Raw genomic sequence first — 23017 nt, 5'->3', positions numbered from 1 at the left:
AAAAAATCCATTGGTTCATTTTCATCAGATGAACCGATCGTGTGTACAGGGCATAAAGGAAAATTGTACAAGGCAATTGCATGTATGGCCAGCCTTATGCCCTGTACACACGATCGGTCAATCCGATGAGAACGGTCTGATGGATTTTTCCATCAGTTAACCGATGAAGCTGACTGATGGTCAGTTGTGCCTACACACCATCAGTTAAAAAAACGATTGTGTCAGAACGCAGTGACGTAAAACACAACAACGTGATGAAAAAAACAAAGTTAAAAGCTTCCAAGCATGCGTCGACTTGATTCTGAGCATGCGTGGATTTTTAACCGATGGACGTGCCTACAAACGATCGTTTTTTTTCTATCGGTTAGGTATCCATCGGTTAATTTTAAAACAAATTTAAAAAATTTTAACCGATGGATAAATAACCGATGGGGCCCACACACGATCGGTTTGGTCTGATGAAAACGGTCCATCAGACCGTTCTCATCGGATTGATCGATCAAGTGTACGCGGCATTACACTAAAATTTGTTTTTTATGTGTTATTTTTTTTAAACAATTTCTGTTTATTTACATTTTGCTATGCCTTTTAGGACTCAGTGCTCCGTCTTAGGAAGAGCAGTCAATACAGAAATATACCGACCAATAGACCAAAATGACAAGGTATAAACTTTCAGAACAAACGCTCAATATGCCTACAAATTCTTCCAAAAAAAATGTGTCCCCATAGAATGCAAACAATATTATAACTCAGTGCTTGAGTGCTTACATAAAAAAAAAAGGTTTGAATGTGATTTCTTAGACATGAATCAAATTGCCACAAGTAGGCAATATAGCTAGAGATATTATTTGTACATGTAAAACTTAAAGGTATAAAGCTGGCCATAGAAGGATTGAAATTCAGCAGAGACCAGTCAAATTTTGATCCATCTATGGTTGTTTCCACTTCAGAGAATTTGATCTAACGATTGACTTCTCTCGAATGTTGCTGTTCGAAAATTTAATCTTAATCAGCACATGTAGGAGATTGGTTGCAATGCTGATCAGTGTATTCTGACGGTGGAGGAGTCCCACTGTCAGAATACAATAGCGCATTCATCCGTCCACCTTGATTGTGTGGATGGGGGAATCCGTTCGTTCCATCTATGGCCAGCCTAACTCATTGATAAAACAGTTTTATCCATATAGGCATGGTTCATTGTCATCATCGGAAGTTTCGCAGTGAGAAAAGTCATTTTGGAGTACAGCCTCATGCACACGACCGGTTTTCCCGACAGAAAAACTGCCATGAGAGCTTTTGGCCAGGAATCCCAGCCGTGTGTTTGCTCCTCGCAGTTTTTCCAAAGGGAAAACTGGCCAAAAATCGCCAGACAAAAAAACAGAACCAGCTCTCTTTTTCCCCCCTGGGAAAACCAGCGGACTTTTGCCTGTCAGTTTTTGGTAGTTTTCCTATGGGAAGAACTGCCATGGAGCATACACACGGCCGGGATTCCCGTCCAAAGCTCCATCACAGTTTTCCTGTCGGGAAAACCTCTCGTGTGTAGGGGAAACACTGACCAAGCAGGTTCTCGGCTTTCCCCTCGGGATCCCGCACGTGTGTACAGGGCATATCTGTAGACAGGAAATGGTTGCAAAAAGGTGGAAATTAATAACACTCAGGCCTCGTACACACGACCGAACATGTCTGCTGAAACTGGTCCCTCGGACCAGTTTCCGCGGACATGTTCGGTCGTGTGTACGGCCGACCGGACAATTTTACGGCGAATCGGACAGGTTTCCAGCGGACAAATGATTCTTAGCATGCTAAAAAACATGTCCACTGGAAGCCTGTCCGTCGGACATGTTCGGTCGTCTGTAAGACACACCGGACATGTCCGCTCGGCCGAAAGCCCTCGCATGCGTCAAAGTGATTCGACGCATGCGTGGAAGCATTGACCTTCCAGGGTCGCGCACGTCGCCGCGTCATCATCGCGGCGACGGCGCGGCCACGTCACCGCGTTCGCTGTCCGCGGGAAATTTGGTCTGATGGTGTGTACAGCCATCAGACCAAAATCCGCCAGCGGACATGTCCGATGAAAACGGTCCGCGGACTGCTTTCATCGGACATGTCCCGTCGTGTGTACGAGGCCTAAGATGCAACAAAGAATGACCTTTTTTTTAAGTATTTATTTAAAACAATATCAATTATTTTGATACACAGTGCATTAGCAAATTAAATGCGATATAATTAGTGTTTGCTACTTTATATCTACTTTATATTAATTTATAATTACTGTTTATATAATTGATAAAAATTGATTTGTGCCCTAGCCCAACATTCCCCATTTATGGCAAAGATCAGATTACCAGTGAGGAGTCTTGCACAGGCCAGTCAGGTTGAATAGCATTGCCCAAAATTCTGCCAAAGAACATATTTTGGCAGGTAAAGTTGTTCACGTATATGTATTTCAAATGTGTTTTTTGGATGGGAAGGTCTGAAATGGTGACATAACTTTTAAATTACCCCCCTATGGGTATTTTAACTGGCAGAAAATCTTGGCTGTCCAGCTATAAGTTGGTGACCCACCCTTCCCACAATTCTGTCCTGTATTTTTAGGAATTTTATCAACTCTACATGGTATATTGTTTACCCTGATTAGGACATTTCTAACATTGTCCCTAGATCAACATTTAGGGCTAATAACCATTGAATAAAGGATTGTTTTAGTGTTTTCAGGCCTATCTAATATTCCCTTGCCCTTCAGACATATAAAATAAAATTGTTTCCAGTTGACACTCATTAAGAAAGGGAGCAACAGGTCACAGAATCCATTACAAATTACAATGAGTACATTACATTAATTCCGCATATTAAAAGGACCAATGCAATCAGCAGGCGATAAAAAGTCTCTCAAACAATAGCATGCCACAACCCTCAATTTCCCATTCGCTTAATAAAAAAACAAATTCCAACATCAAATGCCAAAATGTAACATTTTCTTTTAATTAGTGCTATGAAATACCAGGCGTGAAGATCCTGTCCTATAGTGCTCCGATCTACTATGGCAACAGGAACATTTTTAAGGAAACTATGTGCCAAATTGTGGGACTGACACAAGAAAAAATACGAAAGAGAGAAAAAGCCCTAAAAGCCCTGGAGCAGGGCAGTAATATGAGTATCACAGTGGTGGTAAGTCTATGTCTGTGTACCCTTCTGTTTTGCAATATTGGCAAGAGCAGTTTATTTAGCAGTCTGCAGTAAATTGAGTAGTTTAAAGCATGCCACTTGTGTGTTATTTGTACATGATTAAATTGACCATATTGATCAGTCTTATTTGTACCTGAGTCTATTGCCACTTTTACTTGTACCTGATTCTATTGACCATTTTTACTTGTACAGTGGGGATCGAAAGTTTGGGCACCCCAGGTACAAATTTGTATTAATGTGCATAACGAAGCTACGGAAAGATGGAAAAATTTCCAAAAGGCATCAAATTACAGATTAGACATTCTTATAATATGTCAAAAAAAGTTAGATTTTATTTCCATCATTTACACTTTCAAGATTACAGAAAACAAAAAAATTGCGTCTGCAAAAGTTTGGGCACCCTGCAGAATTTATAGCATGCACTGCCCCCTTTGCAAAGCTGAGACCTGCCAGTGTCATGGATTGTTCTCAATAATCGTCTGGGAAGACCAGGTGATGTCAATCGCAAAGGTTTCAAATGCCCAGACTCATCTGACCTTGCCCCAACAATCAGCACCATGGGTTCTTCTAAGCAGTTGTCTAGAAAACTGAAACTGAAAATAGTTGACGCTCACAAAGCTGGAGAAGGCTATAAGAAGATAGCAAAGCGTTTTCAGATGTCAATATCCTCTGTTCGGAATGTAATTAAGAAATGTCAGTCATCAGGAACAGTTAAAGCAAGATCTGGAAGACCAAGAAAAATATCAGACAGAACAGCTCGCAGGATTGTGAGAAAAGCAATTTAAAACCCACGTTTGACTGTGGAAAGATCTGGCAGACACTGGAGTGGTGGTACACTATTCCACTATAAAGAGATACTTGTACAAATATGTTCTTCATGGAAGAGTCATCAGAAGAAAACCTCTTCTACGTCCTCACCACAAAAATCAGCGTTTTAACTTTTCAAATGAACATATAGACTGATGCATTTTGGAAACAAGTTCTGTGGACCGATGAGGTTAAAATAGAACTTTTTGGCCGGAATGAGCAAAGGTACGTTTGGAGAAGAAAGGGCACAGAATTTAATGAAAAGAACCTCTGTCCAACTGTTAAGCATTGGGTTGGATCAATCATGCTTTGGGGTTGTATTGCAGCCAGTGGCACAGGGAACATTTCACGAGTAGAAGGAAAAATGGATTCAATAAAATTTCAGCAAATTTTGGATGGTAACTTGATGCCATCTGTAAAAAAGCTGAAGTTAAAGAGGATGGCTTCTACAAATGGATAATGATCCTAAACACACCTCAAAATCCAACAATTACATCAAGAGGCATAAACTGAAGGTTTTGCCATGGCCTTCACAATCTCCTGACCTCAACATAATTGAAAATCCATGGATAGACCTTAAAAGAGCAGTGCGTGACAGACAGCCCAGAAATCTCAAAGAACTGGAAGACTTTTGTAAGGCAGAATGGGCAAAGATACCTCAAACAAGAATTGAAAGACTCTTGGCTGGCTACAAAAAGTGTTTACAAGCTGTGATACTTGCCAAAGGGGGCAGTACAAGATATTAACTCTGCAGGGTGCCCAAACGTTTGCAGACGCCATTTTTTTGTTTTCTGTAATTTTGAAAGTGTAAATTATGGAAATGAAATCTAACTTTTTTTGACATATTATAAGAACGTCTAATCTGTAATTTGATGCCTTTTGGAGATTTTTCCATCTTTCCTTGGCTTCGTTATGCACATTAATCCAAATTTTTACCTGGGGTGCCCAAACGTTCGATCCCCAGTGTACATGGTTCTGTTGACCACTCTTACTTGTACTTGGTTCTACTGACCACTCCTACTTGAACTTGGTTCTACTGATCACTCTTACTTATACATGATTCTATTGACCACTCTTACTTGTGCTTGGTTCTATTGACCACTCCTACTTGTACTTGGTTCTATTAAGCACTCCTTCTTGTACTTGGTTCTACTGACCACTCTTAGGCCCCGTACACACGAGGAGACATGTCCGATGAAAACAGTCCGTGGACCGTTTTCAACGGACAAGTCTCCTGGGAGCTTTTGGTCTGATGTGTGTACACACCATCAGACCAAAATCCCCGCGGACAGAGAACGCGGTGACGTAGAAGACACCGATGTTCTCAAACACAGAAGTGCAATGCTTCCACGCATGCATCAAATCAATTTGACGCATGCATGGGATTTCGGGACGCTGGTCATAACCAGCGGACATGTCCGATTAGGTGTACTAACCATCGGACATGTCCGACGGACATGTTTCCAGCGGACAAGTTTCTTAGCTTGCTAAGAAACTTTTGTCCGCTGGAAACCTGTCCGCTAGGCCGTACACACGGTCGGACATGTCCGCGGACTAGTTTCAGCGGACATGTTCGACCGTGTGTACGCTGCCTTACTTGTACATGATTCTTTTGAAGACTCCTACTTGTACTTGATTCCACAGACCACTCTTACTTGTACATGATTATATTGACCACTCCTACTTGTACTTGGTTCTACTAACCACTCTTACTTGTACATGATTCTATTGACCACTCTTACTTGTACTTGGTTTTACTGACCACTCTTCCTTGTACATGATTCTATTGACCACTCTTACTTGTACTTGGTTTTACTGACCACTCTTCCTTGTACATGATTCGTTTGACCACTCCTACTTGGATCCACTGACCACTCTTAATTGTACATCATGGGTCTCAAACTGCCGTCTCTCCAGCTGTTGCGAAACTACAAGTCCCATTATGTCTCTGCCTGTGGGAGTCATACTTGTAACTGTCAGCTTTGCAATGCCTCATGGGACTTGTAGTTTTGCAACTGCTGGAGGGCCGCCATTTTGAGACCCCTGTTGTACATGATTCTATTGACCACTCTTACTTGTACTTGGTTCTACTGACCACTCTTACTTGTGCATGGTTCTGTTGACCACTCTTACTTGTATGTTTGTTCTACTTAAAGTAAACATACGTTTTTCAGATTAAGAACTTTACTTAGGAGGACCATACATTTACAGAGGCAATACCCACTATTCCTTCATGGTCACTGCCCATATCTAGGCTTAATTTCAGCCACAAAACGAGAAAAGCCTTAACTAAAGCGAAGAGCCAAATAATACATCTGGCAAAGTGGTAAATAGTTCCGTGTTTTCACTGACGCAGCAAAGAGGCTTAAATCGTTTGTTACCCCAACACTTCATATTCCTGTACCATGTCCTGGTGTTCCAGCCAGTCCCTCTGCTTTCCTATTTAAAACTGACTACACTAGACATGAGAGCACACTGTGGTCAGTTCTCTAGCTATCCTGGGAACTTATTGTACTCTCCTCCAATGATCAGACTTGTTCTGACACTGCCCGCTGTACAGCCATTCACTGGGAAGATTAGTGTGCTGCTGCTTCTCCTCCCCCATCTCTTATGCAGCTGAGAACAGAGGGAATAAAATCTATACAAAAATGTTTTGCCTTTCGTTTCTATTTTAAATGGAATGGGTTGTTTTACAAGATGATCATTTACAATCACTTTAAAGCATTTTGTTGTGGATACAGCTTTGGGATATAACTTACTTCTAATGAAGTGTGTCCTATGCCCTACAAGCTGTTGCTTACTGTAGAAATCTGACGTTCACTGAAGCCAGATTCTCCCCCACCAGTCATCTTCTGGTGTTGCAGGGGGTTAAGACCAGTGACTGCAACTGGGAAGCATTGACTCCACTCACCGTTCACTTTGTCCTCTCCTGTCCAGTCATAGAACTTGTATTATTGTTTCCCAATATACAAATCGCTCTGTGAATGGAGGAGGGAGAATGACAGGGTCTACCTCCTGTTAAAGGACATCTCTGTAATCTTGCATTTTTTGCTGATATGGGACTTCAATCAACAGTCATTTTGGAATATTGTTGGAGTGCTTTCCTTTCCCTACGTTTGGATTAGGTGTCTCAATTTAGCCAAGCACTCTCACCTCAAAAAGGGTTACATGAGGTCAATTTAGTGTGGTTTTATGCATCACATGTTAAATTAGCCACTGAAAGAATTTTGTTACATCTGTTCAATAAGTGAAAACATTCTGCTAAAAAGCTTACAGGTTCCGGTGCAATTTAATGTGTTAGCTGAAGCAATGGGAAATAAACTCTGTGAACTACAGAACTATTATGAAGTTGATGATAGAGATAGATGTTCTGCAATCGTAAAACATTGAATGCCCTAGGGTGACAACACTGCTCCTCCAAAGAGTAAGCATTGTCACCCTAGGACAGCAAGTGTGATACTGGCAGGATAACCAGGTGAAAAGGAAGGTAAAAAAAAAAACTTGGCATGGTGCATGGTGACTCGGCATGGTGCAGCTTTGGAAAAGGTTCCTGTGCTACTTTGGTGTAATTTAGAGTGTGGCTTGGCCCCCAGAGAATATACAAAAACAGAGACAAGCCACAAAAGGTTACATTAGGGTCACTCACACTACATAATTGCACTGAAAATTGTGGCAAAATTACGTTGAAGTAGTGTAAACCGATCCTAAACCTCAAATACAGTGGAGAAAAACTGGGCCTGCTTCTACAATTGCGTGGCTTTAATTTGTATTTTATTTTGCAGGATGTTGGAATAGCAAATCCAGTTTATCGTGCAGATGGATGTAAAACAAAATCAGAAACAGGTAAAATAAATCTTCTATTCTTAAACATTACAGAAATGCTGGACATTGTAAATGCTAAAATCTATTTACAATAACAGTTTTTGCCTCAGCACTTTCCTTATAATATCTTTCTGAAATATTACCTGTACCAGCAGCAGATTTCTCTAACCATCATCTCCATTGTGTTGGCAACAGAACTTTCCTTTTTTCTTTTTGTAATTTGTTGTCTTAACAAAGAGTCAGCTAGGGCAATCAGGCAGCTAAGAGAGAGAATTATGAAAAGGTTGAGAGGACTTCTGTTGAAAAGGGAAAATATTGTCAATGGAAACCCTTGCCTGTTTCAAGACTTAAATTGACAGCAGCGGCTATTATTATTATTATTGTACACGATTTATATAGCGCCAACAATTTACGCAGCACTTTACAATGTATAGGGGGGACAGCACAATTACAGTATGTAGCACTACCCACGGAGGGGCTGCTGGTTTGTTTTGGGTGGCACATTTACCTCGTGGCTCTCCGAATTCCTAGGGGTGTACGTTGGGGGTGTACGTTGCATATAGCGGTAGTAAATAAGGGCCAGATTCAGAGAGAATTACGTTGCTCCACGGCAGCGTAACGTATCTGATTTACGGTACACCGCCGCAAGTTTACAGCGTAAGTGCCTGATTCACAAAGCTCTTACCTGTAAACTTGCGGCGGTGTAACGTAAATCCGCTCGGGGCAAGCCCGCCTAATTCAAATGGGGCGGACACCATTTAAATTAGGCGCGTTCCCGCGCCGAACGTACTGCGCATGCTCCGTCGGGAAAATTACCCAAAGTGCATTGCGCTAAATGACGTCGCACGGACGTCATTTGTTTAGACGTTAACGTAAATGGCGTCCAGCGCCATTCACGGACGACTTACGCAAACGATGTGATTTTTTAAATTTTGACGCGGGAACGACGGCCATACTTAACATTGCTTAGAACACCTAGGAGGCAGCCCTAACTTTACGACGCGTATCGCTACGGAAACTACATAAATTTAGATCGACGGGCATCGCGGACGTTCGTGAATCGCCGTAACTAGTCATTTGCATATTCTATGCCGACCGCAATGGCCTCGCCACCTAGCGGCCGGCCTAGAATTGCATCCTAAGATCCGATGGTGTAAGTCAATTACACCTGTCGGATCTTAGGGCTATCTATGCGTAACTGATTCTATGAATCAGCCGCATAGTTAGGACGGGCGGATCACAGAGATACGACGGCGTATCTCTTTTGTGAATCTGGCCCATAATGTCCACAACAGGTGTCTTTTGCTGTGCTCTTTATTACCCAGCCGGGTAAAAACAATAAACTGGTGATGAAAGGATAGAGTTGAAGGAAGAAGGAGAACAGCAGATTCAGGCGTATTATTGGGAACAGTCCTGCTCCCACATGTAAGGCCCCGTACACACGTCCGAGAAACTCGACGGGCAAAACACATCGTTTTGCTCGTCGAGTTCCTTGTGAAGCCGCCGAGGATCTCGGCGAGCCAAGTTTCCCCAGTGACTAACGAGGAAATAGAGAACATGTTCTCTATTTGGCTCGACGAGTTCCTCGTCGGTTTCCTCGGCCAAATGTGTACACAAGACCGGTTTCCTCGGCAGAATACGACTCCCATCGAGTTTCTGACTGAATTCTGCCGAGAAACTCGGTCGTGTGTACGGGGCCTAACAGTTTACGGACCACTCCTTACTGAGTGGGCTTAGCGTACCCGGACAGGCCTCTCTCACTGACCTGGCAGCCGGAGTATCACTCAAAACTTTTTTGGGGAAAAGTCTCTGACACAGACCCTCCTGCAATGAACTTGAACTTGAGGAAAAGTCTCTGCCACAGACCCTCCTGGAATGGACTCAGGGAGAAACCTCTGCCACAGGCCCTCACTGATTACAATTACGGAGACAACCCTCCTTAAGGAATTGCGTCTGGATCTTCTTATAGTTGCTCAGGTACCGACTGACAGGTGATAAATCCTTCAGTGTCTGGCTACCTTGATCCCCGGTGGTTTGTCGTAATCCTTTTGGATCGCCAGCCTCTCATTGGCTCTCCGCAGATGCACTCCCCACCGAACAGCTATGCCATTTGGGATCTTCAAAAATGGTAACCCAGTCGATCACTGGGTCCCCGCCGCTGCTCAAATGTTCCGGACCAACACAGTCCTGCAACCAGGAACACCACGTGGCACGCACGCCCCGGCCAGGTAGGCCATAACGCCGTGATGTGGCCACCCTAAAGGTGGGTGCCACACTGGAAGAAGACCCAGACTAATGGCGTCTTCCCTATAAATACCCTCCCCCAGCATGCACAGCGAGGCTCAAACCTCCTGATTGGCTGCTGGGGAAAAGCACCCAAACCTTGACTCCACTGCTGCCATCTTCTGCACTGGGGTGGGAAGAACACCCCAGTACAACAGAATGAGACATCCAAGCTGAGACAGAGACCTTGTTTTGAACATAACAATTTGGATCAGAGTCTACTAATGCTCTGATCACCCTCTAAATTTCAATAGCACCGGTACTTGGAAGTAACCAGGTGCTAAAAATACAATACAGAAGATACAGGAGGGCCCTGCTCATAGAGCTTACATTCTAAAGGGAGGGGGTGGTGGTACAAAAGGTAATAGCTGCAGAGAATGATTTGATGGGGGTGGCTCTCGGACAGTTGTTAGGTGGGTGTGGGATAGGTTTCCCTGAATAAATGAGTTTTCAGGGATCTCCTAAAGGTGGACAGGGTAGGGGCTGATCGGACCTAACAAGGCAGGGAGTGCAAGAGGATGGGAGAGGCTCTGGAGAAGTCCTGAAGGCGAGCATGGGAGGCGGTAACAAGGGAGCTAGAGAGCAAGAGAATAGGAGAGGCCCAAGGACGGAGCCTTGGGGTACCCCAACAGAAAGAGGAAGAGGAGCGGAGGAGATGGAGTTCTAAGTGACACTGAAAGTGCACTGAGATAGGTAGGAGGAGAATCCGGATAAAGCAGAATGACAGAGGCCAAGGGAGTGTAGTTTGCTGAGGAGGAGCAGGTGGTCAGCTGTGTCAAAGGCAGCAGAGAGGTCTAAGTGTATTAGTATGAAGTAATGGCCATTGGTTTTACATACCTGTCCTGTATTCTAGCTATGTCGGCACCCCAGCCGATGCTTCCATCGGCTGTCGGGTGCTGCCACTGCCATTGCTGGTAAAGGAACCCCGGCAGTGAAGCCTTGCTTCACATGTGCGAAGCTCGATGCACTTTTTTACTGACCTTGCAGCAGGGGAAGCAGGAGGGAGGAGGAGAGGGCCAGAATTCTGACGTACCTCGCTGCGGTGAGGTCTGAAGGAAGTGGGGACAGGGTACTTACTAACCCCTCCCACCCCCCCGAAAAGTGCCAAATGAGGCACCAGCGGGGGGGAGGAATCAGATAAGCGGAAGTTCTACTTTTGGGTGGAACTCTGCTTTAATAAATACGAAAAGTGATGTTAAATATGTGGATGCATAAGCTGAAGCCTTCTTTGAAAGGATTTTATGAGACCAACCCTCTCTAATAATAAACATTTCTTTTTGTAGACCCTGAAATCAGGTCGCTTATCATTGACTGCAGTGGTGTCATATTTATTGATATTGCAGGAGCCCGTCTGTTCATACAGGTAAATTACTTTTACTTTACATAGAATTTTCTTTTCAGAGTTTTCTGAGCTAAAAGCTGGAAGGACTCTAAAGCTTGCCATACTCATTATTTTCATTCAGCCTGAAGGCTAATCGAAAAAACAAAATGATTCCTCCTATACAGCATGGATGGGTGAATCTCTTCCTGTGCCTATTGCATTTAGTCAGCTGGCCCTGTTGGCTCCCAAAATACCTGAACAGCAGCTGATTGGATGCAGCTGCTTTTCAGCCTATAATTTTCCACCCAGCTGCTTTCTTTTTCCTATTGAATGATGTAAATGGCGAGTGAGATTGAGCAAAAAGGGTCAATCACATTGTAAAATTTAATACGCTTATTATCAACTAAAAAGATAACTCCACTTTTATAGTTACATAGTTAGTCAGGTTGATAAAATACACATGCCTGTCTAGTTTAAAGTGGATTTAAACCCGATTCATGAAATTTGAGCTGCGCACATATATCTGCAGTGTTTTCTTATCTCTCTTCAAAGCATTATGTCCCGTAGCTTTCTCCTGCTCCGTTCTTCTGTTATCAGCCTGATAACTCCTGACAAATTCTCTGTCACATATTGTGACAGAGATGTAGGTGGAACACACACACGTGGAGAGTAGGAGCACCCACAAAGCTTTTATTGAACGGTAGAGAGGTTGACACACAGCCAGGTAGCAGGAATTACAAGAGTCAGTAACACAGGGTAAATGTACAGGGGGGTAGTAGAGACCATGCTGGTAAAGGGTAATCCGTGCCAGGCTGGCCAAACAAGAGAGATAACAGATTTCTAACAGGTAGGGGTAGTCTGTGCACATTTCCGGGCACACAATGACAGAGTTCTCTCTATTTACAACACTAGCTGACAAAGGGTTAATCCGCTCCCAGGATGGCACACAGCCAGGGTTGATAGGCACAAGATAATCCTTTTCCAGGATGGCACACAGCCAGGGTTGATAGGCACATAAGATAATCCAGGCTTGGTCGCTTGGATGGAGAAGGACAAATCAATGCATTTCACCACTAGATGTCCTCAGTCTTCCATATTAAATGTCTCCAAGCTTTATTCAGCTCGGATGGCGGGAGGCATACTGTGAGTGTAGAGCATTATGGACCCACTCACCTAAGGATGTGTCACCAGGGCGCCCTGCCCACACGATTTAATTATGCAGACAGCATTACTGACATTACCATGCCAGTGCTGCTCTCTGCATCATCAAGAACTGTTAGATGAAAATCCGTAGAGGACCCTGCATGTCATGTGAATGCCCTAAATAAGACTGGAAAAGGTAAGTAAACAAAATAAAAGCAAAAAAATATAGTGAGGGGACTCCAAAAGTTAACGTTGAAGTTTTAAGCACAAAAGTCACCTATTACTTCTTTTATTATTTCCATTTATGGTTTTTCCATGGACTTTATATGGACTTGATTTATATGTTTTTTTTATGTTTTCTTCACATTTAAATACAAGTTTTTTTCACTCATCTAACACCCGTCAGAGAGTATAATAGTAAACACCCGGCCGGGGGTTTATTTATTTATCTATTTACTGTGTTTTTGATGTTATACTCTGTCCACTAAGGTTGATGTCTCACCTTTAGCTAGCGCTATTTTATTTTAGGACTCACTTACACCCCGTTTTATAGTAGTAAACACCCGGCCGAGGGTATTTCTGCATCAGCAAACACCCGGCCGAGGGATTAATATAAATTAAGTTATTTACATCTCACGCTTCACATCTCCCATTGAATCACACAGTTTCTCACAGCCTATACCCAGCTGGGGGTAATACCAATTTTGTTTGCAGTAATTTTTGACTTTGTTGCACTGTCAGCGTCAGGCTGACTCTCCTCCCATTAGAACAGCGCCATACCTACACTCCCTTCTCCTTTGATCTTTTTACTCCACCTAGTGGTAGTAAATAGTAGGGGCAGCAGTTCTTCTTTTACAAACATCTTTATTTTATTTTATTTTCTGTCTTGTGTTTAAACTATGCTGTGTAAAAGCCCTGAAACTGCTGCTGGGTGCCGAACATTGACTGAGTTTAGTTGCCATTGAAAATGATTGGCACCCGAACAAGCATGCTGCATTTTGCCATCACTGCAGTGTGATTTTGACTTGCGGACAGAATTGCAGTAATTCTTTATTTTATTTTCTGTCTTGTGTTTAAACTCCGCTGTGCGGATCCACCCCATACGTTCTTTCCTTTTAATTACCGTATATACTCGAGTATAAGCCGAACCGAGTATAAGCCGAGGTACCTAATTTTACCACAAAAAAATGGGAAAACTTATTGACTCGAGTAGCTACTGTAAGCGAAAAGATGGTCAACAATGCCCATTTGCATGTCTCACTGTGCCCATTTGCACGCCTCACTGTGCCCATTTGCACGCCTCACTGTGCCCATTGCAATCTCACTGTGCCCATTGCAACCTCACTGTGCCCAACCTCACAGTGCCTATTGCAACCTCACTGTGCCCATTGCAACCTCACTGTGCCCATTGCAACCTCACTGTGCCCAACCTCACTGTGCCCATTCACACTGTGCCCATTGCAGCCTCACTGTGCCTGAGTCAGTGTACCTGAAATTATTGACAGGCTGCTATTAATTGTTTAAAAGTCGCGGTCTCCTCCTGGTCCCTTCTGTGATAGGTGTTTCTCAGCAGACACAGTTCCGCCTTTCACGGATGTTCTCTCATCCTCGGACTCAGTTTCCCAGCAGACACAGTCTTCCGCTAATCACGGACATCCTCTTGTCCGAGGATGAAAGGACGTCTGTGATTGGCAGAACACTGAACACAGTGTCTGCTGGGGAACTGAGTTCGAAGATGAGAGAACGTCTGTGATAGGCAGAACTGTGTCTGCTGAGAAACGCCTATCACGGAAGGGACCAGGAGAAGACTGCAACTTTTAAACAATGGACGCCCGCAGCCTGTCAATAATTTCAGGTACACTGACTCGAGTATAAGCTGAGGAGGGTATTTTCGGCCTTAAAAAAAGGGCTGAAAAACTTGGCTTATACTTGAGTATATATGGTAATGGCCCTGTAATCTATTTTTTATAAAAATGGTTTCATGATGTGTTTGTCTGCCTCATTGTAACATTCCCTATAAGCTCCTGATATTTTCCTTTCCCCCCTAACTTTTATGTGTTTGGAATGAGTAGTGTGCCTTGGTTGCGAGTATGTGCCCTACTCTATGCACACTACAAATCTCATAGTCCATCTCAGGAGTGAGTAAGAGAGGGTGGCTACCTACATATAATGGGACCACTTTATTGCCACTTTAATGAAAATAAAGGCATGAGAAATGTACAGTATGTACAGCTTTCATAATACTTTTGATTGTTAATGCATATTAATGAACTATGGATCTCAGGATTGCTTCCAAATGTTTGCATGCTTAGGCTTAGAATATTTTCTTTGTTTTTTATTCAGATGTGCATTGAGTGTCAGAAGGCTGGAATGCATTTGCTGTTATCTGGATGTAATGGTGAGTACATTTGCTATACATATCTAACAGGGAGGAATGTAGATACATTTAAATTTTAATTAAATCTAACTGACTTATCACACAACACAAATTTAGAATAGAATGTTATTCTGTTTGTATATATGGACTGTATATGAATATATCCCTCACTTAGATACAACAAGGATCACATTGCAAGGAATCAGAATGAACTGATCTTAGACTCGGATTGTTGTCTACATTTTACTGAACATACGATACGTAATATTCATTAGTATACATATTATAGCATAGTTACATAGTTGGTAAGGTTGAAAAAAGACAACAGTCCATCCAGTTCAATCTGTGTTGGTGTGTGTGTATAGAAAATAATTTTCCATATCCCCGTATATTGTTTTTGCTAAGATGCACGTACAAGAGTCTTTTAAAACTATCCATACTTCCATTTGACACCACTGATTGTGGAAGAGAGTTCCACATCCTTACTGCCCTGAAAAAAAAAACCTACGCAGCTGGAGGTCCACACTAAGAAAAAAAATTACACCAAAATGCTACAAAGAAATTGAAAAAAAAAAAAACACTTTTTACTTACCAGAAATTGCAGTTGCTAGGCGGATCTTCCTAATCTACCTCTTCCTAGTCCACGGCTGGTCTTCATCCTTGCGTTGTCTTTTGGGGAATGGGACGCAATGCCTTCTGAGAACTGTGTGTATCCCAGAGAGCAGATGCCCATTCATACAGCGTTGTGAGACTTGCACATGCGTAGTAGGAAACGGGCAGTGAAGCCGCAAGGCTCCACTGCCTCTTTCCCTTAGTGAGGATGGCGGCGCCGGGACCTGCCACGATCGAGGGATCAGCCTCGGGGGGCCGACATCGCGGGTGCCTAGGACAGGTAAGTGTCCTTATTACAAGTCAGCAGCTATAGTGGAACCCCACTTTAAGGTTAAACCGATTCTCTTCCAGTCCCATCGTGTGGCTCCGTGCCCTCTTACACTGCCTGGGACTGAAATTTCATCCTTCGATGGGCTCACCATTGAGATATTTGTATATTTCTATCATACTTCCTCTCAACCATCTCTGCTCCAGAATAAAATTAGCGCTTGTAGTCGTTCCTCATAATTGAGGTCCTCCAGTCTCCATATTAATTTAGTTGCCCTTCTCTGGACTCTCTCCAGCTCTAGCACATTCTTTCTGAGGATTGGTGACCAGAACTGGACAGAATACTCCAGAGATGGCCGAACCGAGATAGCAGTTCCTGGATCTCATATATTAATCTTTTATAACTGAGTATAACCTTTAAGCTTACAGTATTTTGCTTTTATTCCAGCAAAGGTTCTTAGAACACTGGTGTCTATTGGTATCATGGATCATCTCACTGAAGAGCAGGTCTTTGTAACTCTGCACGATGCCGCATGTTACGCAGAGCAAAATATGGTAAAGGATGAATGTTTTTCGTATAATGTTTTTATTTAGCTGTGTTAAATTGCTTAGAATACCTATTATATTACAACCATAGGCAGTGGCGGCTGGTGTTTTTTTCTTTTTGGGGGGGGGGCGGTTGGGACATCAAAGCCCCACACTTACCCCATCTAATAAGTGGGCGGGTGGGCAGCGTGTCTGGCGAGCAGCGGCTTTCTTCCTCCCTCCTCCTGTGGATCATGGCGGTTTCCACCGAACATCTTACTCCTCCTCCTCCCAGGTGTCCAATAGGATCGCCTGTCCTTTCAGCCAGTCTGGAAACAGGTATCAGACGCGCGCTTCCTGATTGGCGGAGAGGCGATTCAGTGTTAAAATAGCAAATATTCATTTGCTATTTTAACACACCTGGGTGGGCTCCGAGCGCAATGCTCTGCATCCAGAGCTCAACCTATTTTGAAGCCTCTGGCTCTAATCAGGTGCTTAAAAAAAAAAAACTGCCACTGTAATTCATGCCCCCGGTGTCCTGAAAAAAAAAAAATATAAAACCATTTATCATTTTCCTTCCACTTTACAATTATGTGCCACTTTCTGTTGGTATATCACATAAAATCCCAATAAAGTACATTTGGGTTTTTGGTTGTAACATGACAAAATGTGGAACATTTCAAGGGGTATGAATACTTTTTCAAGGCACTGTATAAGCATAAAAGTCTTTAAGGGAGCAATTAAGTTAGATTGTGCCAACTCACTATGATTAGTGTAGTCTCTGTAACCTGAATAGCACCCGTAGCTCTGTAAATGGTTACTTTTAATGACACATGTGGCCTTCACTCATTATGGATCAGTACAAATATACATTTTTAAGAAATAGTCATCAAATAAATATCACCCTCCACCAATAAAATTACAACTTTGTCAAAACTCACACACAAAATTGACGTCCGAATGCCTATTTTTCACTTTTATGATCTATGGCCCCAAGATTTTAAAGCTAATAAAGCCAGAAAATGGATCCATGTGGATAAAATACCTTAAAGGGTCATGAAAATCGATTTAAATCTTTTGAGATATAATCATCTCATGTGCAATGCTGTTCCTTTAAATATGGATCCCTATAAGGTAAGTAAGAGAAATATCTTGGGTATTACCGCTATCACCAATCATGTTAAAGATACTTGGGACCAAAAGTGTTACAGCAGGACTAAAGTTGACTAAGTCAATTTATCTAATTTATACATAAGGGATATTCATCATCACTACTGGATATTATCAGAGCAAAGCGACATACACAGGGTTCTATCACTTTTCACATTTGTGTAATGTCTTAACACAGAGCCTATAGTCCATTATATCCATGCTGATAAGAGTCCATAGGAGGCCATTGCTTAGATATGTCAAAAGAGGGTAAATGAAAATATCTTAGGTATATCTATCACCAACCATGTAAAATATAAATGGACTAGCCTGCTGCATAATTTTTTCACTTTGATTTTCAGGGTGTCATTGAATTCAGCCCTCTGTAGGTTGATCATTTTCATCAAACGATGTGGCATCTTTTCATTCCTAACACATTACCCAGTCCATATCAGTATAGATATCCAGCATGAGATTTTACTCATTGAGATCTGATGTGTTTTCAAAGTGTTTGTTTATTTTTGAGCAGTGTATATATAATGCAATATATATATATATATATATATATATATATATATATATATATATATATATATATATATATATATATACTGTGTATATATATATATATATATATATACTGTATATATATATATATATATATATATATATATATATATATATATATATACTGTGTGTGTGTGTGTGTATATATATATATATATATATATATATATATATATATGTGTATATGTAGTTTGGAAAAATATTACTGAATATAATGTGAAGTTATTTTGTAATGTCAGCAACCCCCTCTATGTAAGATGACCCCACAGTATAAACTATGCTTGTGATCAGTCATTCTTGATTTCCATTTTGAAACTGGTCAATTCTTTTTTTACTTTTTCTTTTGATAAAATATGCATTGCTGATATTTGTTTTGTTGTATTTTCTCTTACAGGACGACCTTACACGGAAAAGTCCAATGGTGTGGGTTTGACCATTTCATTCGCTGAAATGAGGATAGACTTGATGTGTGTGTAAACACTGGATGTGTCAGAACCAGCAGAGAACTGTGGAGTTTTAGCCCTGAAATAATAGGAGGTTCACTTTATGGAAGCTTTCAAGAAAAATGGGCAAGATATAGAACTGTGTGACAAGGAGCACTTACCATTCTGTCCAAAAAGACTGACATGAATTTGCACAGACAGTACTGTGTATAAAGTATTTTATTTTTTGTTTTAATTTGGTGTCATGAACACTTTACAGATCATGTTTATGAGAAAGCCTTTGTAGAATTCAGCCCTGTGCAAACCCTAAATATACATTTTTACTATGTCAAAAAATAAATGACTATCCCTGAAAGCCTTTGGCTGCAGGAGGACGATTTTGAGCATGTCTCATAGTTTTATCCATAATTGTTTCTAAAGGGAATTTGATCAGCTCAAAGGACACCTGAGCTGAAAGACGTATGGAGAGTACCATTGCTGACTGCCTTCTGAAAATACTAGTTCAGTTACTGTCTCTGGCTTTAATGCTTTCAGTCTGCTATAAACATGAAGCATCTGCAGTCAAAACTTCTGGTTTGTAAACTTGTTCCATCTTAGCCTGCAGCCTCAGCTCCTGATTGACAGCCCGTCATCTGGCATTTTCAGCAGATGTCAAAAGAGACAACTTGTGTATTTTTGGCAGCATAGGTTTCCTTTTAGGTGACGTGAGTCTGACACTTTCCCAACGTTTGTTAACAGAATCTATTTCCTATGAGCAGGTATGAAAAGATTCATGCTATCAACAGTGATATGTCACCTCTCTGGTTACATTGCTCTTGCTCTTGTAGCACAGCTGTAGCTCCTGTATCAAGGCAGTATTGTTGTGATGTGGTATGATTTATGGCTCTTACATAGTAGTTGTGTTCTACTTCTTCTACTATAGCCAACATTTTGACTATTTAATATGACTGTGATTCTGAATATCAGTTTACTTGCAAAATAACATTAATGTGTTTGTACCACGCCAAGTGGTCTACCAGGAATACATTCCCAAATGCATGACACTACTAAGTGCATCCACTTTCATGATGAAATCTTTGGCATGTAGTGGATGAAACAAGATGGTTATTGCTTGTAAGTGGGGCCTGAGTGGTGTACCAAACTTATGGAAGAACAATGACACAGGGTGGCATGGCACATATTTTAACATGAAGAAATTAACAAAATTGAGGAGTCAACCAACAAGGCACAAGAGTCAAATATAATCTTGACACTGTGCATTGCACCGTTTCGTTGTCTGCAGAATACTAGTAAGGAGGTCGATTTTACTACCCAGTGATACCAGTTCCACTTACACTTTCACTGTGCCAGTGGAGTGTGCCATTGGAGGGATGGTTAACTGCTGCTAGATTCTGCCAGGCCTCTGTGGAATCTGTCTGGGAAATTGGCATTGTGGACACCCTGGAGAGGAAACCTACACGTTTCTACTGGTCTGGAACCCCTACCTAGTACTGCACCTTCACCTTTCCTACACAGAGGAGCTCTTTCCTTATTGACTAGCTTCCTGCAGGCCCCACCAATATTTATAGGGGCTTACATAAAGGTGGATACCCAAATCTCACAGGACTTCTGCATACAACTGGATCACCATTCTCCCCAAGATGGCCATCTGGAGACCAAGATGGAAGACATTTCTTCCTCATTGGACTCCTACCAAAATGAAGAGGCGCAATGCCACCTTCAGGTTGGATAATATACCGCAGTCTACACCTGCCTACATGCTGATGCTCCTGGGGGAGAGGATGGGAGAAACACAATACCGAAATTGCAGTATTTCATGATAATATTACAGCAACTTCGATGGCCTTAGGCACATACACCATATAGCTGGGTGAATCTCAATATCCAAATTAAGGACTCTTTTCTTTAGTTTAGATTGCTCTCTAAAAGCAGCTACAGTTACCTGCATCTGCTCTAACCAATTTCGGACATATGACTTTGTAAGAGCAGTCTCAGTTTCCATCTTTAATAAGTATTGAATCCTTTTTTGTCAGTCAAGCTTTTACCAAGTTCTTCCTTGAGATAATTCAGGTCTGCTGGGTAAAATCTTCTAACACTGTTCTTTCTGGGCGAGGTCCAGAAAAGAAAAGACTTTCACTCACAGCACCATTTGGGGCCCAGAAAAGAATGAACACTCTGGAAGGTTGCTCCAAATATTTATCACCTTCCCTCAGCTCACACCACTGACCCTACTCTTAGTAATTTGGTAGAAAGGATAAATATTGATAACTCAGTCATTAGCTCTTCCCACTCAGACTATTGGAGTCTCCTCAACAATGCTTGGGAGAAGCCATAAATATCCTGACCTTAGGAACACCTACGGAAAGAATAAACTCCAGCTGGTTACAGACACATATTTTAGGTAGCAATAGTACTGCTTAACACAGGTTCCCTACACCAGTATTTCATTATTTTAGCATAGGAGACCTTAGTTTGTGTAACGGTCACCACCGTTTACGATATCCCATCCATCAACCACAACAGCTTATCTGACACTCCAACCAACAGGACCTGATCCATCCCATTTCCCATAATACCCAAGACTTGCTGAAAGAGGATACAATCCAGCCCATCCTGAAAAAACCTACCCTGGACCCCAAGGACCCAACTCACCGCCGTCCCATAACAGGCCTAAATGTTCTCTCCAAGGTAATGGAGACAGTAGTGGTACAACAGCTGCAACAGCATCTAGATACCCATAATCTACTTGATCCACTTCAATCAGGTTTCCGTACCAGACACGGGACGGAAACAGCATTACTCAAAATATGGGACGACGCTCTTGAGGCCGCAGACGAAGGAGAATCTTGTCTCCTGGTTCTGCTGGACCTAAGCGCAGCCTTTGACACGGTAGACCACAAACTTTTACTGACGCGGCTGGCTGAGGTAGCCAGAGTCGCAGAAGGTGATTTACCATGGTTTTCCTCCTTTCACTGGTGCTTTTCAACATCTATCTTCGCCCTCTCTTTGAAATCATCAGTAGCCAAGAACTACTCTATCACTCATATGCAGACGACACGCAACTGTATTTTCGCATTTGCAACAAAAAGGATCATCATCTCAGTTTAGAGAAATGTCTCTCTTTAATAGAAAACTGGATGACTAAGAGTTATCTTAAACTCAACAGTTCCAAAACAGAACTTCTCCTGTTTCACGCCAGTCGTAAGAGTCAACTAGCAACAACCTGGACACCTCCGCCCATTCTGGGCCAAATCATCACCCCTAGCTCCAAAGTCAAAAGTCTCGGGGTCATCTTCGACACCTACATGACAATGGATGCACAAATAGGGTCAGTAGTCAGCGGATCTCACCATCTGTTACGCCTACTACGCAGACTTATTCCATTTATCCCCAAAGAAGACGTAGCAGTCGTGGTGGGAACAATTGTGAACTCCAGACTGGACTATGCAAATGCCCTTTACCTCGGACTCCCAAAGTACCAAATCTCTCGTCTGCAAGTCGTTCAGAATACGGCCGCCAGACTTGTGACTGGGAAAAAAACATGGGAATCAATCTCATCTTCATTCAGAACCCTTCACTGGCTGCCAGTAAAGGACAGAATTGCTTTTAAAGCGCTCCGCAATATCTTTGCGACAAGATAGAACCCCCACAATTCCAATCGCGTTCTGCGATCCACCAACCAAAATCTGGTCAAGGTAACCATAGCTAGATACAAGTCCAAAGGAGAAAGAAGGTTTGCTTTCCAAGGTCCCAGACTATGGAACGCTTTACCAACCAGCATTCAGTTGGAGGAAAACCACCTGACCTTCAGAAGACAGATTAAAACTCTGCTCTTTTGATGTCTAGAGACAGGAACAACGAGCGCCCAGAGGCGATTTAGTTCGCATGTGCCACGCTATATACGTTTTTCATTCATTCATTCACACAGCTCTGGGTTCTGGTTTCAAATGAATGACATCTTTAATGGTACACTCTCAGGGTTTTATACAGTTCAAGCATGAAAGGAACAAAGACTCTCCACCCCCCTCATCACACACTGGGGCTTCAATACACCTTCAGATGGGCTAATTACTAATCAGTATCCAGACATTTCTGCACCGGGCTGACATTTTTAACATGACCTAATTACTACACTTGAGAAGTCACATTCCACATCTTAGACAGACGTTCTGTCTCCGCATACAGCTTGACAAGTTTCATTCCACATCTTATATCAATAGAATTCACACAAAGCAGCATCACACAATGAGAGGTCTTTCAGAAGCAGACTCAATTAGCATGTCAACAGTCTACACAGGGGAATGAGTCACTATTGACCGGTTGGGTCAACATTAACCAAAAACTTGCAATATCTCAAGATCCTGCAATATGAACTATCAGTAATGTCCCATCTCATGGAATTTCTAATTAATATTTCTCAGTCACCCTATGCCCAAAAGGGACACAAGAGTGATTAGTGACGCTGGCACAGGAGTACCCCTCATCCTTCCAAAGTCTCTGTTTGTCACGGGTCAT

General features: G+C 42.2%; 1 protein-coding gene across 1 annotated transcript in view; it reads left to right on the top strand.

Moving 5' to 3' along the window:
* Nucleotides 1-18890, top strand: part of LOC120929454 (solute carrier family 26 member 10-like) — an 87011-nt gene extending 68121 nt beyond the window's left edge. The window contains exons 12-18 of the mRNA XM_040340888.1: nucleotides 593-662; nucleotides 2989-3168; nucleotides 7776-7836; nucleotides 11382-11461; nucleotides 14906-14960; nucleotides 16267-16373; nucleotides 18454-18890. Coding sequence (XP_040196822.1) covers nucleotides 593-662; nucleotides 2989-3168; nucleotides 7776-7836; nucleotides 11382-11461; nucleotides 14906-14960; nucleotides 16267-16373; nucleotides 18454-18492 — 592 coding nt within the window. The 3' untranslated portion in view covers nucleotides 18493-18890. The remainder of the gene's footprint in view (nucleotides 1-592; nucleotides 663-2988; nucleotides 3169-7775; nucleotides 7837-11381; nucleotides 11462-14905; nucleotides 14961-16266; nucleotides 16374-18453) is intronic.
* The last annotated feature ends 4127 nt before the right edge of the window (nucleotides 18891-23017 follow it).

Source organism: Rana temporaria, chromosome 2 (assembly GCF_905171775.1).
Source record: "Rana temporaria chromosome 2, aRanTem1.1, whole genome shotgun sequence".
Taxonomy (NCBI): Eukaryota; Metazoa; Chordata; class Amphibia; order Anura; family Ranidae; genus Rana; species Rana temporaria.
The sequence above is the reverse complement of the archived record's forward strand: the minus strand, read 5'-3'. Positions and strand labels throughout refer to the sequence as shown.